General features: G+C 28.0%; 1 protein-coding gene across 1 annotated transcript; it reads left to right on the top strand.

Annotated features, from left to right (window-relative positions):
• The first annotated feature begins 7,016 nt into the window (after positions 1-7,016).
• Positions 7,017-10,223, top strand: LOC111689867 (innexin inx7). The gene is made up of 4 exons (XM_046945951.1): positions 7,017-7,458; positions 7,524-7,704; positions 9,201-9,732; positions 9,795-10,223. The coding sequence occupies exons 1-4, from the start codon at positions 7,225-7,227 to the stop codon at positions 10,108-10,110; spliced, it is 1,263 nt and encodes a 420-aa protein (XP_046801907.1). The 5' UTR covers positions 7,017-7,224; the 3' UTR covers positions 10,111-10,223.
• The last annotated feature ends 3,998 nt before the right edge of the window (positions 10,224-14,221 follow it).

Here is a 14,221-nt window from a genome sequence, read left to right as displayed (position 1 = left end):
GACATTTTTGCCTATATTTTGTAAAAAAAGGGCGAAATCTGAACTTTACAGGTTAACATATAATCTTGGTTAGATCCAGATTAAGTTTTTTTAACTTTTTACTTCGGGTAACTCCGTTTGTCGCCTGATTCCATGATATACTTTTGTCTTAACTGTCTTCAATGAATACCCTTAATATAAAAAGGTTCTTTGTTTACTTTTTGTAAGTAAAACTTAAACACATAAGAATGAATAAAAAAATAAACGATCAAAGGTAAGAAATTTTAACCCAAAATTTCAAAATACTTAGTGATAACAAAACTAAAGAACATTTTATGTTATCAGCAGTATTACTATTTTTTCCATTTGTAGTTTCCAAAAACCTGCAATAACAAAAAAAATAAAAGTGTTTTCTTTAAAAGGTATTATTGTCAGTTAGTTTCATTATTTATTTATTTTTGTCAAAAAAAATTGTAATCGTAAGCATTAAAATTTTATTGATTAAAATTTATTACTTGTCGTTTCAATTGTTTAAAAAAATAATCAAAAAATGCAGAAGCATTCAACAAAATTACAGGTACCCAACAAGTAGGGGTTTAAAATAACGATGATTTGATTTCTTAAGTTTCTCGATTGCTCTCTTTTTTATGACTTTTCAATAATTTGGAGTGACCTTTTTAGTAATAATTGACTATTGTTCTGGGTTTCGAGTAACCTGGACAGACATTCGTTCATTTTGTTTTAACTCTTTTTTCTTCTTTTGATTTGGTTGGAAAAATAATATTATTATTAATAATATGAGTAATAATGATCATTTGTACGTGATATATAACAGCAATACATACATATACATATATGTTTTAATGTTTATTCGTATTGAGTTGTATTCAATGGTTTCTAGGAATTTTAATTTTATCTTAATGTTATAGTTTTTTCTTATTTTTTTTAAGTTATGTTGCTACTTGAAAAAATACAAAAAGTGAATAAACTTGTTGTAGATTAAAATATGTATAGTAATAATCATATGTATAATCTTTATTGATCGATCTTGCAACTGATTGTGTTTGATTGTAATACTTATGGAATGATGCCGATCCATGTATATTTAGTAGAAGAAAAATATGAATACGAGATTTCAAAGGAAACAGAAAATTGCTAAATTAATAAAGTTTAGTTTTTAGGAGAGGATCATGCATCGAGGAATCCTTTGCCATCAAAAACTCAATTTGTGCGCAGATTTAGTTAGCACTTTTTAATATAAAGTGATGATATGTAAATTTTAAATCAAATAAAAGTCTATCAATACAAATTTATTGGATATTTAAGATTTTATGTATTGAAAATGTTTGAAAGTACATTTATAACAAGATTATATTGACATTCCTGTGTGAACTTTTGGTTATCGAACATTAACGATCTGTTTTTTTTTTTGTAAAATCTTTTTTAAAAATACTTATGGAGTAGATGTCTTTACTACATTTGTTCGTAGGAGACAATCTCTCCGGACAGCGAGACACTAACCTGAAAACAACCCTTTTACTTCGCTTAAATTTTTTTGGACATTTATAGTTGTTTCAGGATTGACATATCTCTAATATTGAAGGGGATATATGTAAGTATTTGTATCGACACATTGGACCATCAAATCCCACCGTTTCGTTATATCAAGAGTTTTTATGGGATTCTCTTACCTATACTTTTAATTCAGCTTTTTTGCGTCGAATGGTTTTGCGTTAGTACATCGCATCTGAAGAAATACACCTAGACAACAATCGGGTCTGTTGTAAGCTTCTTTTCATGAAAAAATGTCCAATACCATCATATTAACTTCAGACTGCATGCTCATTCTCGTCTTTTTGCTCTCATCATGGTCACCCGATTGGATCTTTGCGGTTCTACCCACCGTTTCGTTATATCAAGAGTATTTATTGGATCATGGTCACCCGTTTGCGTTAGTCAGGTTACCTGCCTCAAACTTACTTCACTTTAAAGCTACTACATTCGCACCTTCGTTGCTGACTACTCCCGAGTGGCTTGATACCCATATGATGTAAATTTTACCTCTGGGAAAGTATTTAGTTAAAGCAGTCTTAGATTTAATGTTAACACATGATATCGGCCCAAATTGCCTCCTGGTTATTATATGTCTTGGAATTTTCCAAATATAGTTAAGCTATCATGAGAACTTATCAGATTAACGATAGATAACAATTCTGGAACATTCCGTTTTAAGTTGTGGAAAACATGGCTTGTCAAAAAGCATCTTTGCAGACTTTTCTAGTCAATATTAAACGGTCTGATGATTAAAATGTCACAATGACACCATACAACTTTTTTGGAGGTCCACACTACACGACTTACGCTTTCTCGAATTTTATGCATTTGTCAAAAAAGTAGAATCAATATAATTGTATGCTGCAAGTTAAAAGTGCGAAAACGTACATTGCCTTGACGAGTGGATCTAATTTATACTCTTATAAGCGTCACAAACGTTGCACGTGAATACCATCAGCGTAAATACTATAAAGAATAAATTTTTATTTTCTTTTAATCTTTTAACTTTAACAAAATTTTTGATATTTTCGAATTATTTGTTACCATAAGTCTTAAGGAAAATAATTGCTAATTTAAATGTTATTTAAAGACTGCTACAAACAACACCTTTAGCGCTTAAAATATGCAATTAAAAAACTCGAAATATGCTTTTAAAATTTTAAATTTTAAAAAGCTCAATATTTAATGTTTTATTTCATGTTATAAAATTTTGATAATTAATTTCATCTTATAGTTTTAAGAACTACTTTAATAGAAATATGCCTTAAATATGCTAGAGAAGTCAAATCATGCTAAATAATGCTCTTATGGGTAAAATATGCAAAAATATGCTTTAACAAATCGATGCTAAAATTCTTAAATTGGTCTGAAACGTGAACTAATGGATATTTTTAAATATTATCTATGAGTCCACAAAATCATGTTTTTGCATAATTTGGTTTCCCTGATTATGATTATATTTATTACATTATGCAATTTTTACTGATTACCTAATTACACAATTTTTTTTTGTAAAAATTATTTTATCAATATTGTTTTATTAACTTGTACAACACATATTGCTGCTGCTGTCAATTTGCAATGTTTATAATTTAATATTTTTTTTAAAAATATTAATTAAGATTAGCAGTGGCTGTAGTAGGTTATGGTGTCTTGATAATATTGATGTCCAAAAAAAAAGAAAATTAATCGACCAAAACCGTGCTAAAATTGTTTTTATAACTCTTATGTTGTCAATTTTTTATGTTGTTTCATTAATAACCTTGTTTGGTTTGATCAAATTTCTAACATTTTTTTCGTGTTGCCAAATTTAAAAAAAATATATATTGTAAAAAATAAACATATGGTGTTAAAAATTGCTTAAATAAAATACAATATTGTCGCTATAAATCTTTTTTTTTTGGAAATATATATCACACTTTGAAGTGTTTTTGCTTTAATTTTTTATTAGAGTAAATAATGTGATTTTATTTATTTTGGGAATAAAGCATGATTAAAGTTTGATCGAAATAATATGTTTAGAGTAAATTGTCATCAAAATTAAAAATATAAATTTTAAATTTTGTTGTTTTCAATTCTATTTTTTATTAATAAAATAAAAAATTTTAAATTTTCCAGCAATTAATTGTTTCTAGTTGATTTTTTTAATATACTTTTCTGCCTGAAATTAGAGATTTTTTTGAAGAGATAAAAAGCCAATTAGAAAAATGCGTTAATAAATTCACTTGAAACATTTTTTTCTTAGTTAAAGTTTGTTTTATTTATATCATCATCATTTCAAAAAGATTGATAAAAATGTTTTGTTAACTTAAGTTTTGTAAATTTACTTATTGTTTTTGTTGTTCTCAACAAATATCTTATCAAAATACAATGTATTTGGTTCGCTGTACTCATTTCATTTACTACAAGTATTGCGACAATTTCTAAAATTTTGTCAAGGTGTTCTACTTAGAATTGTTAACAACAATACAATATTAAATAAAAAAAATGTTTAATGTCATTACAAAATGATGCAACATTTTTCGAAAAAAAAATGATAAATATTAGTTTAATTTTCATAGAAATATTATTGGTTATTCATGTGTTTATTTTCGGTTATTAGTAAATTGGCTAAAAATTATAAATGACTACCGACTGATAAATCATAATTAAATTTTGATTAAATATGACTAAAATAGAAATTTGTTTTAAGATAATTTTTTTAAATTAAATAACTTCCTTAAAGCAATACAGAAGTGGATTTTATGGCATGGAAGTACTGAAAAAAAGCTTACTGGACGATGCTACTTTAAGAAAATTAAAAAGTTAAAATTAGTTAAATATAGATTTATAGAAAAAATTCTTTGTAAAAAAAATCAAAATCTTAGCAATATGTTAGATCAGGAAAAAAACAGATTAAGATAAGTTTTATTTAAAAAAAGAATTAGGTGAGATTACTTCGGTATCCACGTAGTGATTGTGGTTTATACCCCAATGCACAGAAAAGAACATTTGGTTAGATGTACTTAACGGTGAAGTAATTGCTTTTCTGTAAATGGGCAATTCCATACGATTGTATGTGACATTCGCACGCCTTCAGAGTGGTATAGATTTTGTAAAATTAGGAGTAATTGGAAAACAATTTTCTCATTCTTTTCCATTGGAAATATATGCATACACACACTTCAACAAATTAAAAGTTGTAGGAAAGTGTAGTTGGACATGGCCGACCTATATACATGTTTAAGCAATTTATAGATAAAAATACAAAAACTGGAGTTATATGGCGACTAGGGTAAAATAAGGACCGATCATATAAAACTTAAGTATTTGTGCCAAATTTTATCATAATACTAGTGATTAGAGGTGAGTTACCGACGTTTAAGTGTTTTTCTGAAATTAAACTTTGAATGGAACTAGGGTCAAATGAATTCTTTGGTGCTACAAAAGATCATATAGCAAATTTTGTTGAATTATCTTCAAAAATGCAGAAGTTATAAGGGTTTTATTTTTTCAGTCGTTTTTTACCTTTTCATGGAATTGCCCATATGTTTTTGTTATTGTTCCTAGGAGGGTAGGTTGTGGAAGAAAAAGTTTGGGATGAGCTGATAATACAGAGATTGAGCGTTGGAATGATGTTTGATAGTTTTGACTGGAAAAAATCAGATTTTAGAAAAAAAAGTTAGATAAGATTACTATCCATGTAGTGACTATGGTTTATACTCAAATTCGCGGAGAGTTACCTTTGGTTGGATTTGGTTAACGGTAAAGTAATGGATTTTCTGTATAAGTTTCTATTAATGTTCCTGGAAGCGGTACAAGTCTGTAGACTCTAGAATAAAATGTTGTATAGAAGCTGATACCACAAAGATTTAGCGTTGGAATGATGTTTGACTGTTTTGATATATCTAATGGAAAATATATGTAAGGAGTAGTTAGAAGTGTTGAAAGAGATGAAAGTGTTGGAGAAAATGGATGAAAGAGAAGGTTAGAAAGATGCTAAGAATGGTAGAGTCAAGAAGATGATACTTTAGTATGATGATGCTGTTTAATCACTGTTTTATCGGCAATTTTCCCTTATGGTTGTGTTTAAAGTTCACTTTCAAGCTTAGTACAAAGCATTAGATCCTAATGTCCACTGCAAGACTTAGTTAAGTTTATGGAGTCAGTGATTCGGTTTGCCAATTTGTTGCTAGGTACTGTTGACTAAAGACAGCCATCTCTGTAGTGTGGTTGCGCGGGTTTTAGGAGGTTAAGGAATGCTCTAGAATGGCATGAGAGTAAATTGCGGGTACATGTACCAGCAGAATCTTGTAAATATTCTTCATTGAAGTCACTAGGGAGCGCTGGGTAAACCGTCCTCAGTCTACCCAGTGGATGTAAGAGACCACCGTAAAATATGAAATTTCCTACTGTTTTTTAGAAAAAATTTTATTTTTAATATTTGTTCTTTTTTTATTTTTACAAAAAAATCTACTTTTATGATGAAATCAATTTAATATTTTTTGATTGATATAAAATGTAAGCTATTACAAAAATCTTTCAAAAAATATGGAAAAATTAAATGTTTGAACTCGTTCGAGTACTATCCCTAAATGTAGTGGAGATGACTAGTTCTATTTCGAACAACTTTTAGCCATTAATGGACCTAAGTAAACATATTTCGTTTGTGGATTAAAATTATTTGATGCGTTTTAATTAAAAACAATAATGTTTAATGAATTTGTTATCACTCTGGTTATTACGAAAACATTTTTTTGTTATCACTTCCTTTTAAATTTGCATTGTATTTAAGTATAAGTTTTCTGTGGAAACATAAAGTGAGTCAATTTCCTAAAAAAACTATGACGAGAATAATATTTATGTACGACATTTAGATGTCAAAATTTAATCTATCTTTAATATTCTACATTTAATACGGTATTTCAAACAATGATATTATCTTGATTATACTTTGGTATCTGATTAAATGCGCATTTTGAACGGAATCCCTACTTTTAAAGTTTCGCAAGATAGGGAATCGTTTCGAAAATTTTTGGTTTTATTGTCATAATAAATACGAATTTATTGGATAGTATTCTGAAAATATATTTGAACTTGTTATAATGTTTTGTTTTAAGAATTTTATTTAAAAGAAATACACACATCACATCACGTCTTCCTTGGTTAATACTTATATTTTACAATTAAATGAGAATATTTCACTTTTATTCAAAAGAAATAAACTTTAAAATATGAAGAGTTTTTTTAACTCAAATTACACTTGATGAAATGTTATCTTATCGTAAAAACTGAACAGAAAATAAGGCAATATTTTCAACAAAAACAATAATAGAATTTAACTCAAAAAAATTAAACTTAAACAACAAAGAAAAATAATACATATTCTGATAAAAGTTAAAAAAAAAACTTGAGAACTAAATTTTCAATATAGAGTAAATATTATAAGAAAAATATGAAAAAATTGTCAACATGGGGACTATGGACTGATAGGAAATAAAGAGAAATATTTAGTTGACGAAATGTATTACAAACGTTATGAAGAGGAGGCGCGTAATTAGTTAAACAAAAGCGAAATATAAAAAAAACTTAAATTAACTTAATGAAATTTAAGATTTCATTTTTTTAAATTTGCAAAAAAAAATAATTTGTGAAAATAACACAAGTGTTCTAATTTAAAAGTGAGGAAAAATATATTGAAATTAAGCAAAAATGTTGAATACATTCAGTTCAGTGACACCGTTCTTGAAATTTAATCCAAGACGTGTAATCATAGACAATATAGTGTTTAAATTACATTATCGCTGGACATTTATAATTTTAATAGTGGCCACCATATTGGTGTGTTCACGTCAATATATTGGTGAACATATTAAATGTATATCGGATACAATACCCTCACATGTGATCAATACTTATTGTTTTTTTACGCCAACATTTACATTGGTAAGTTTTTTTTTTGGTTTTGGCTTAAAGTTTTAGTTTTTCTTATGCAGTGTTTTACTTTGTAGGTACGTCATTTGAATAATACCGCCTTGTCAGCTGGTGCTATATTTCAACCTGGCATTGGTCCGTATGAAACTCAAGAAGAACCTATTAAACGTCATGCTTACTATCAATGGGTACCATTTGTGCTATTTGGACAGGCTTTGTGTTTCTATCTGCCGCACTTTTTATGGAAAACTTGGGAAGGTATGGTATTGTTTTAATTTTTATGGGTTTTTTAGGAATATTTTAGTAGTTTTTTATAATCCACCATGGAATCCCTTGACCTCGCTCTATGTTGATAATTTTAGCACAGCTATGCATCTGTTATCATTTAGAAAATTAAAGATTAATTTTTTTTAATAGGATCGAGGAAAATTTCTGATTGTGATGAGTGTAGATCTCGGGTACACAGAATGTTCTCAGTTATTGGCCATTTTGAGAGCTCATATATATCATATGAATTTCGTTGTGGATCGATCACTTTTATTTTGAACATATATAAAATGTGTCTGTAATCCATTTTCATTTCTAGTCTAAAAAATAAAACCAAATATTTGTTTTCGAATGCCCGCTAAAATTTGTATGTGTATAAGTTCACTGCACCCACACGCAAACTTCTCATTTATTCGACACATTTATTCTTTGTATACTGTTGAACTATGTCTTTCATTTATTCTGCATATCATACATTTGACTACAACCCATTTTCAACGCTTAGCTCACAGTCACAAATATGCGGGGTATATGTTCTCTTTTTCGGTAACAGCACGGAACTTAGCTCCGAGATCCAATAGCTATCACCACCTCTGTAATAATCGGGACAAGACAAAATCTGGTGGGCTACCATTTTCCTTGGTTCCAGCCAACCAATCTCCACGCCCATAGCCAGAACATATATCTGCCGGATATATGTTCTCTTTTTCGGCAACAGCCTTTTGACCAACATTCTTTTTCCGAGAGTTTTAAACACATCTATCACGTGCACCCCGAATAATGGACAAAGTCCGAAACTTTGCCCTGTGAGCTACCCGTTAATGGGGATTATATGGCTCTCTTTTTCGACCCCTGGTCAAATCATTTAAAGAAAAGTCCTGAAATACATTTCACATCATGATTAATGCTGTTCATCAATCTGGGAATAATCTGTGATTAACTTTTGATAATTAAATCTGCTATTACCCATGAAAAACTTCACTTACCCGATAAGCAGGCAAGTAATATTGAAGCAATGTGGAAGTACTTACTTTTGAGTGAATAACTAATTATTTTTTCGACGAGGTTCAAAAAATAACTGGTTATAAATGTGCTTATCCGAATTTGCAGGGCTTAAGCCTGGCTCTACAGTTGTTTTTTGTATTTATTAGTCTTTTCACTTATTCAGTGCTTCATAAAACTTACGCTGTAAAATCTGTTCATATGAACGTAGAAAAGTAATTTTAAGAATAAAGAAAGTTGATCAGAATGTAAAAAGTAGAACAAATCGATCGCACAAATTTAAATAACAAATTGTGAAAAAAAGGCTTTATTTGAAAAATTACTAGGAATTATCAAAGGAATATAGGTCGGACTCTATTAGATTCTTTTAATAAATTGCTTACTTTTTCATTACTAATTCATCGTTCACAAATAATTCACAATAATCTTCGCCTCTCTTTACTTTATATATCTCTCTATTTCTCTCTTTTCGTTTTTCATCCTAGGTGGCCGCGTAAGAGCTTTAGTATTTGGCTTACGAATGGTTGGTCTAACAAAATATCTACAAAATAAATCTCTTAAAATTGGCAATTTAAATATACCTTCAATGGATGAAATGGATTTGCGTATCAAAGACATTAGACGAACAATGATTGATCGCATGCGTTTGAATCAATCATGGGGTGCTCATTTGGTATTTGCTGAAATATTAAATTTATTAAATATTTTATTACAAATCTATTGCACCAATAAATTTTTGGGTGGTGCCTTCTATACGTTGGGTCCCAAAGTTCTCAATGAACGTTGGACCGATCAAATGGATGCTTTAGATGTGGTTTTTCCCAAAGTAACCAAATGTCATTTCCATAAATTTGGTCCCTCCGGTTCATTGCAAATGCATGATACTTTATGTGTAATGGCTTTGAATATTATTAATGAAAAGATTTATTGTATTTTATGGTTCTGGTATGTGTTTGTATTGGCCGCCACAATTTTGGGTCTGATATGGAGAGTATTTACATTGTTCTTTTACAAAAGGTAAGGTGATATTGTTTAAACAACAAATTGAATAATTTTTCAAATTAATTCTTAATTTTTAGCCTTAAATTCACTCTTTATTCGCTGTATTGGGCTAAACCTGGTAAATTGGACGAAAAGGAATTGTCGGCCGTTATTAGCAAATGCAACTTTTCCAATTGGATGTTTTTGTTTTTCTTACGCAGTAATCTTTCTGAATTTCTTTTTAAAAAAGTTATCTATCATTTAGCTAGCGAATTTCCCGATGAACAACGTGATAATAGTATAAATGCTTCATTGGCTAGAAATATGGATCCGGCTCATATGCAAACTATGCGAATCGATGAAGTCGATATGCCTCTTTTGAATAAGCCAAGTGGCAGTAGTAAACTTGATTAATTACATTCTTTTCAATTTAGTTTATATTGCATTTTTTGTTTAGTATTTAAGTTTTTCATACATGATTCTTATATATTTTATAATTATAAATAAATATATTTTGTTTCCTAAGACATACTACTCTTTAAGTTGTAAAAAATTTTTTTGAATTTTCTGAAGAATTACGATGTAATTCTAGTTGAAAATGAGAACTGCTTGGTCAGTACATTGTGTGAAAATCTTGGGAAGGTTGAACTTCTGACTTTTATAACGGTAGTGGGGTTTTATGTTATTATTATTAAAAATAAGGGCATTAAAAAAATGGAGTTTATTCCTCAATATCTGAATCCTTAGTGCCGTCAAATAGAATATGTCCATATGCTTATATGCATGTTTGTTTAAATTAATTTTATGAAGATATGCCTTCAAGATGTTCATCAGTAACGAAAATGTTGACAAAATATTTAAACATTCTATTAAAATATTATCAAAAAATTTTTTTATTACATAGTAAATTACAAAAAAAAAACAACATCGTTGTCGAAAATGTATACATCTGTCTGTATCTTTTTCAGATTACAAGTTTTAAGATAATTTTGAGTTTATGCAAATGTATTACACAGACCGACTAATTTTTAACCCAGAGATCAATGTACACATTTCTAAAGGATACAGCAGCGCTGAATACATTTTCTACATAACTTTTGCAATTTGAGATATCGTGTCATAATGTTTGAAAACTCTTTGAGATAAGAGCCCAATACAACTTAATTTATAATTATACAATTCACAATTGCTGTCGTATCGTTGTATGTCTTTAAAATTTTTCAAATAACATATTCTTTAATCAAAAACAATTCAATAATAAAAAATTACGACATACAACCGTACAACACTGATAGTGAATTGGACAAATATAAAATTATACTTTAGAAATAAAAAAATTAATCTCAAAAACAATCAAAAAAAAAAATAAAAAATTACGACATACAACCATACAACACCGATAGTCAACAGGACAAATATGAAATTCTTCTTTAATAAATAAAAAATTTAGTCTCTGTTTTATTCTCTTTGGGCAATTTCTTTTTTCCAATAATTTTTTTAACAAAAACAAATCAATAATAAAAATGTACTACATACAACCGTACAACATAGAAAGGGAATTGGACAAATATAAAATTATATTTCAGAAATAAAAAAATTAGTGTTATTTTTTTGGACGATTTCTTGTCAGTTGTTCCTATTGTTCTTGACAGACACTTATAAATCTTCATGGGAATGCTTTGAAGTTTACATAGACCAAATAAAGAACATCCAACATTCAAGGAGAAAAAAGGGAAATTCCCCACGCCCCCAAACGCTCGAGCTGAATCCGCTGCTGCATTATGTAACCTCGGACAACCAATAAGAAGATATTAAAAATTTTTAATAAATGATAGTTTTCTATCGTTTAAAAAAGAAATGGTCTCGACAATCATTGCTAGCAAAGATGTGATACTTTCTCGGACTTACTAAAAGTACATTTAAAAAAAATTTATATAATTTTTTATGAGGTTGATTCGTTTAAATTTTCTTAGAGCAGCCTAATTTGGGAACCCTTAATTTTCCTTTAATAGGTTTATGTGGTCCAAATTCAAAATGTTTACATGATTTTAGTTCATGTTTTGGATATTTTATTAAAATCGGACAAAAAATAAATATTTTTTTCTTTTTCAGTGGCATTTGTGATATTTTAGAAATGTACTTATGCTGATTATAAGTAAATCAGTTAAATGTACCCTATTACTTTAGTTACGCTTTAACTAAATAAATATGTTTTTTTTTTATTTGCATTCATTACTTAAACTGTTGAATATATATTCCATAAGCTTAAGTCTAAATATTTAACCTTTTTAAAGTGTTCTTAATTAAACAAATAAGTAGACTATTTAAAAATGCATAAATTTCTACAAATAAAATAATGCAAATTTCAATAACACCCACATGATGCTGTCGACCAGCTTGCGCTTAGGAAAAAAAAACAATTGTTTAAAAAAATATGTTTTAAATTAAAGTCATCTTATCTTTGAGAGCATTTCAATCTACCTTGTATAAAAAATTTCTCAAATAAATTGTGTTGGTATTAATTAAGAATAGAATTAAAAAAATGAACAAATTTATTGATTTTAATTGTTAAATAAAAATGTAATCTTTAACCCATGTTAAGTTAAAGTTTTACTCTAGACTTTTAAGGTTTTTTTCAAATCTTTTGTTTAATATAAATTTTAAACACAATTTGTTAATTGTTAAATCTTGTAAAGATAATGTGTTTTGAATGTCTATAGAAATGTTGAAAATTAACATAAACATTGCAAATAATTTCTACATGTTTAAATAGCAAATTAATGTTCACAAGTTATACATACCATCGATTTAAAATGATGATGAAATATATAAAAAAAAATTTAAGTATTTGTAAAATGCAGCTTTTTAGAGCTTATAAGACCAATTATTTGTGTTATTCAATAGTTGATTATATAATGTTATTAAATCAATAGGTAACTAAGAGATTAATACACTCTACATAAACGTTTGCATAATATCACCTTTTAAACGCATACAAATGGTTCGTAGGACCAATATTTATAAATGCGCTCTTAAAGTGTTAATTATGCATTGGAATTTAGCCTAAATAGTTCACAACCTTAAGTATTAGTTTAAATTTGCATACAAATGAATTTGCATAAGAAAGTGTATTTAAAAATTTCTTTACAACATTAAAAGAAAATTGTAATAAATTTTAATTAAAAACTGTCTACGATTAATTAGCAAAAAAATATGCGAATATTTTCATGCTCAATTTATTAACAAAATTTAAATTACTTTTAATATTGAAAAATTCAAATTTTAACAAATTAGTTAAGAAACTTGTTTAAATTTTCAATTGCTATTAATTAGTCTATATAAATTTCTTACAAGTCTAGTTTTTCTTTGTATTCAATAATAAAACAGGTTGTAGTATATCGAATACCTACCCGTATTAATTTGTTAAAAAATATTCTCGATTTTATTAATTTATGCACATTTTTTTTACACAAAATAAATTTTTCAATATTTTTGAAAGTTTTACGTTAAATATGTACTCTATAGTGGGTATAATAAATTTATTTTATGGAGATTTTAAAACTAAACTAGTAGTGAAGTTTCTAATTTCCTTATTCTTAATCGAATGGGTTTACTAAGAATTTTTTATCAATTATGATGCGGTAATTCGGCTTCAGATTAAAATATGAGAACTCGTCAAAATCTCTAACACAAATCTGTATGAAATGTGTTTTTGTTGATGTGATTTTTCGATAGTCCGCTTTCAACTTAGTTTACTTTACTATCTCCTCTGGGTTGTACTTCCCAGCAAAAACTTTCATTGAAAATAGCATTTTAAGTTATGTTTTTAACTCGGTGATGACATTGTCCATTGCTTACAACGCTCGCTTACAAATAGGAAGTTAGATAAGTAGGGTAGAAGGGGGACCATACGCCACTTTTTTTGAGGCGGCCTCAAATTAAAACCACAATATTCTTAATTATTTTCTTGGTTCGGATACTTAGATATGTTGGCTTTAGTTTTATTCCTTTCAATCTTTCCAAAGTCATCCTCATGTACATATTTTTTTTAACTTTTCCGCACTGACCAAAAACGGCGATACCGTCCCATCCATGGGGTAAATGCGCCAAGGAGATATGGCAGATTTGTCAAATAGTAAAATAAAAGAAAAAATACAAAAATAAAAACTTATTTTGCTGTTTTATTCTTTAATTCATTAAACAAAGTATAATAAACCAGATATTTATAGTTTATTTCACAAAACTTAACAAAAAAATTAAAACAAATTATTACTGATTTTTTCTATATTTTAACCAAATTTTGTTCCACATCACAAGCATTACATATATTTGGCCCATGTGCCCCACGAGCAGTTCTGTGGTTTAGTTTAAATTTTTTACGGGCTTCAAAATATATTATCTAAAATATTATTATGTCTTATTGTTCACTTTTATTGACGTTGTAATACTGAATAATATATTTTTTCTATCACAAAAACTAAAAAAGTTAGCACAAAAAGTTCTCACAGTAAAAGATTTTCACAGC

The sequence above is a fragment of the Lucilia cuprina genome, chromosome 3 (genome assembly GCF_022045245.1).
Source record: "Lucilia cuprina isolate Lc7/37 chromosome 3, ASM2204524v1, whole genome shotgun sequence".
Lineage (NCBI taxonomy): Eukaryota > Metazoa > Arthropoda > Insecta > Diptera > Calliphoridae > Lucilia > Lucilia cuprina.
The sequence above is the reverse complement of the archived record's forward strand: the minus strand, read 5'-3'. Positions and strand labels throughout refer to the sequence as shown.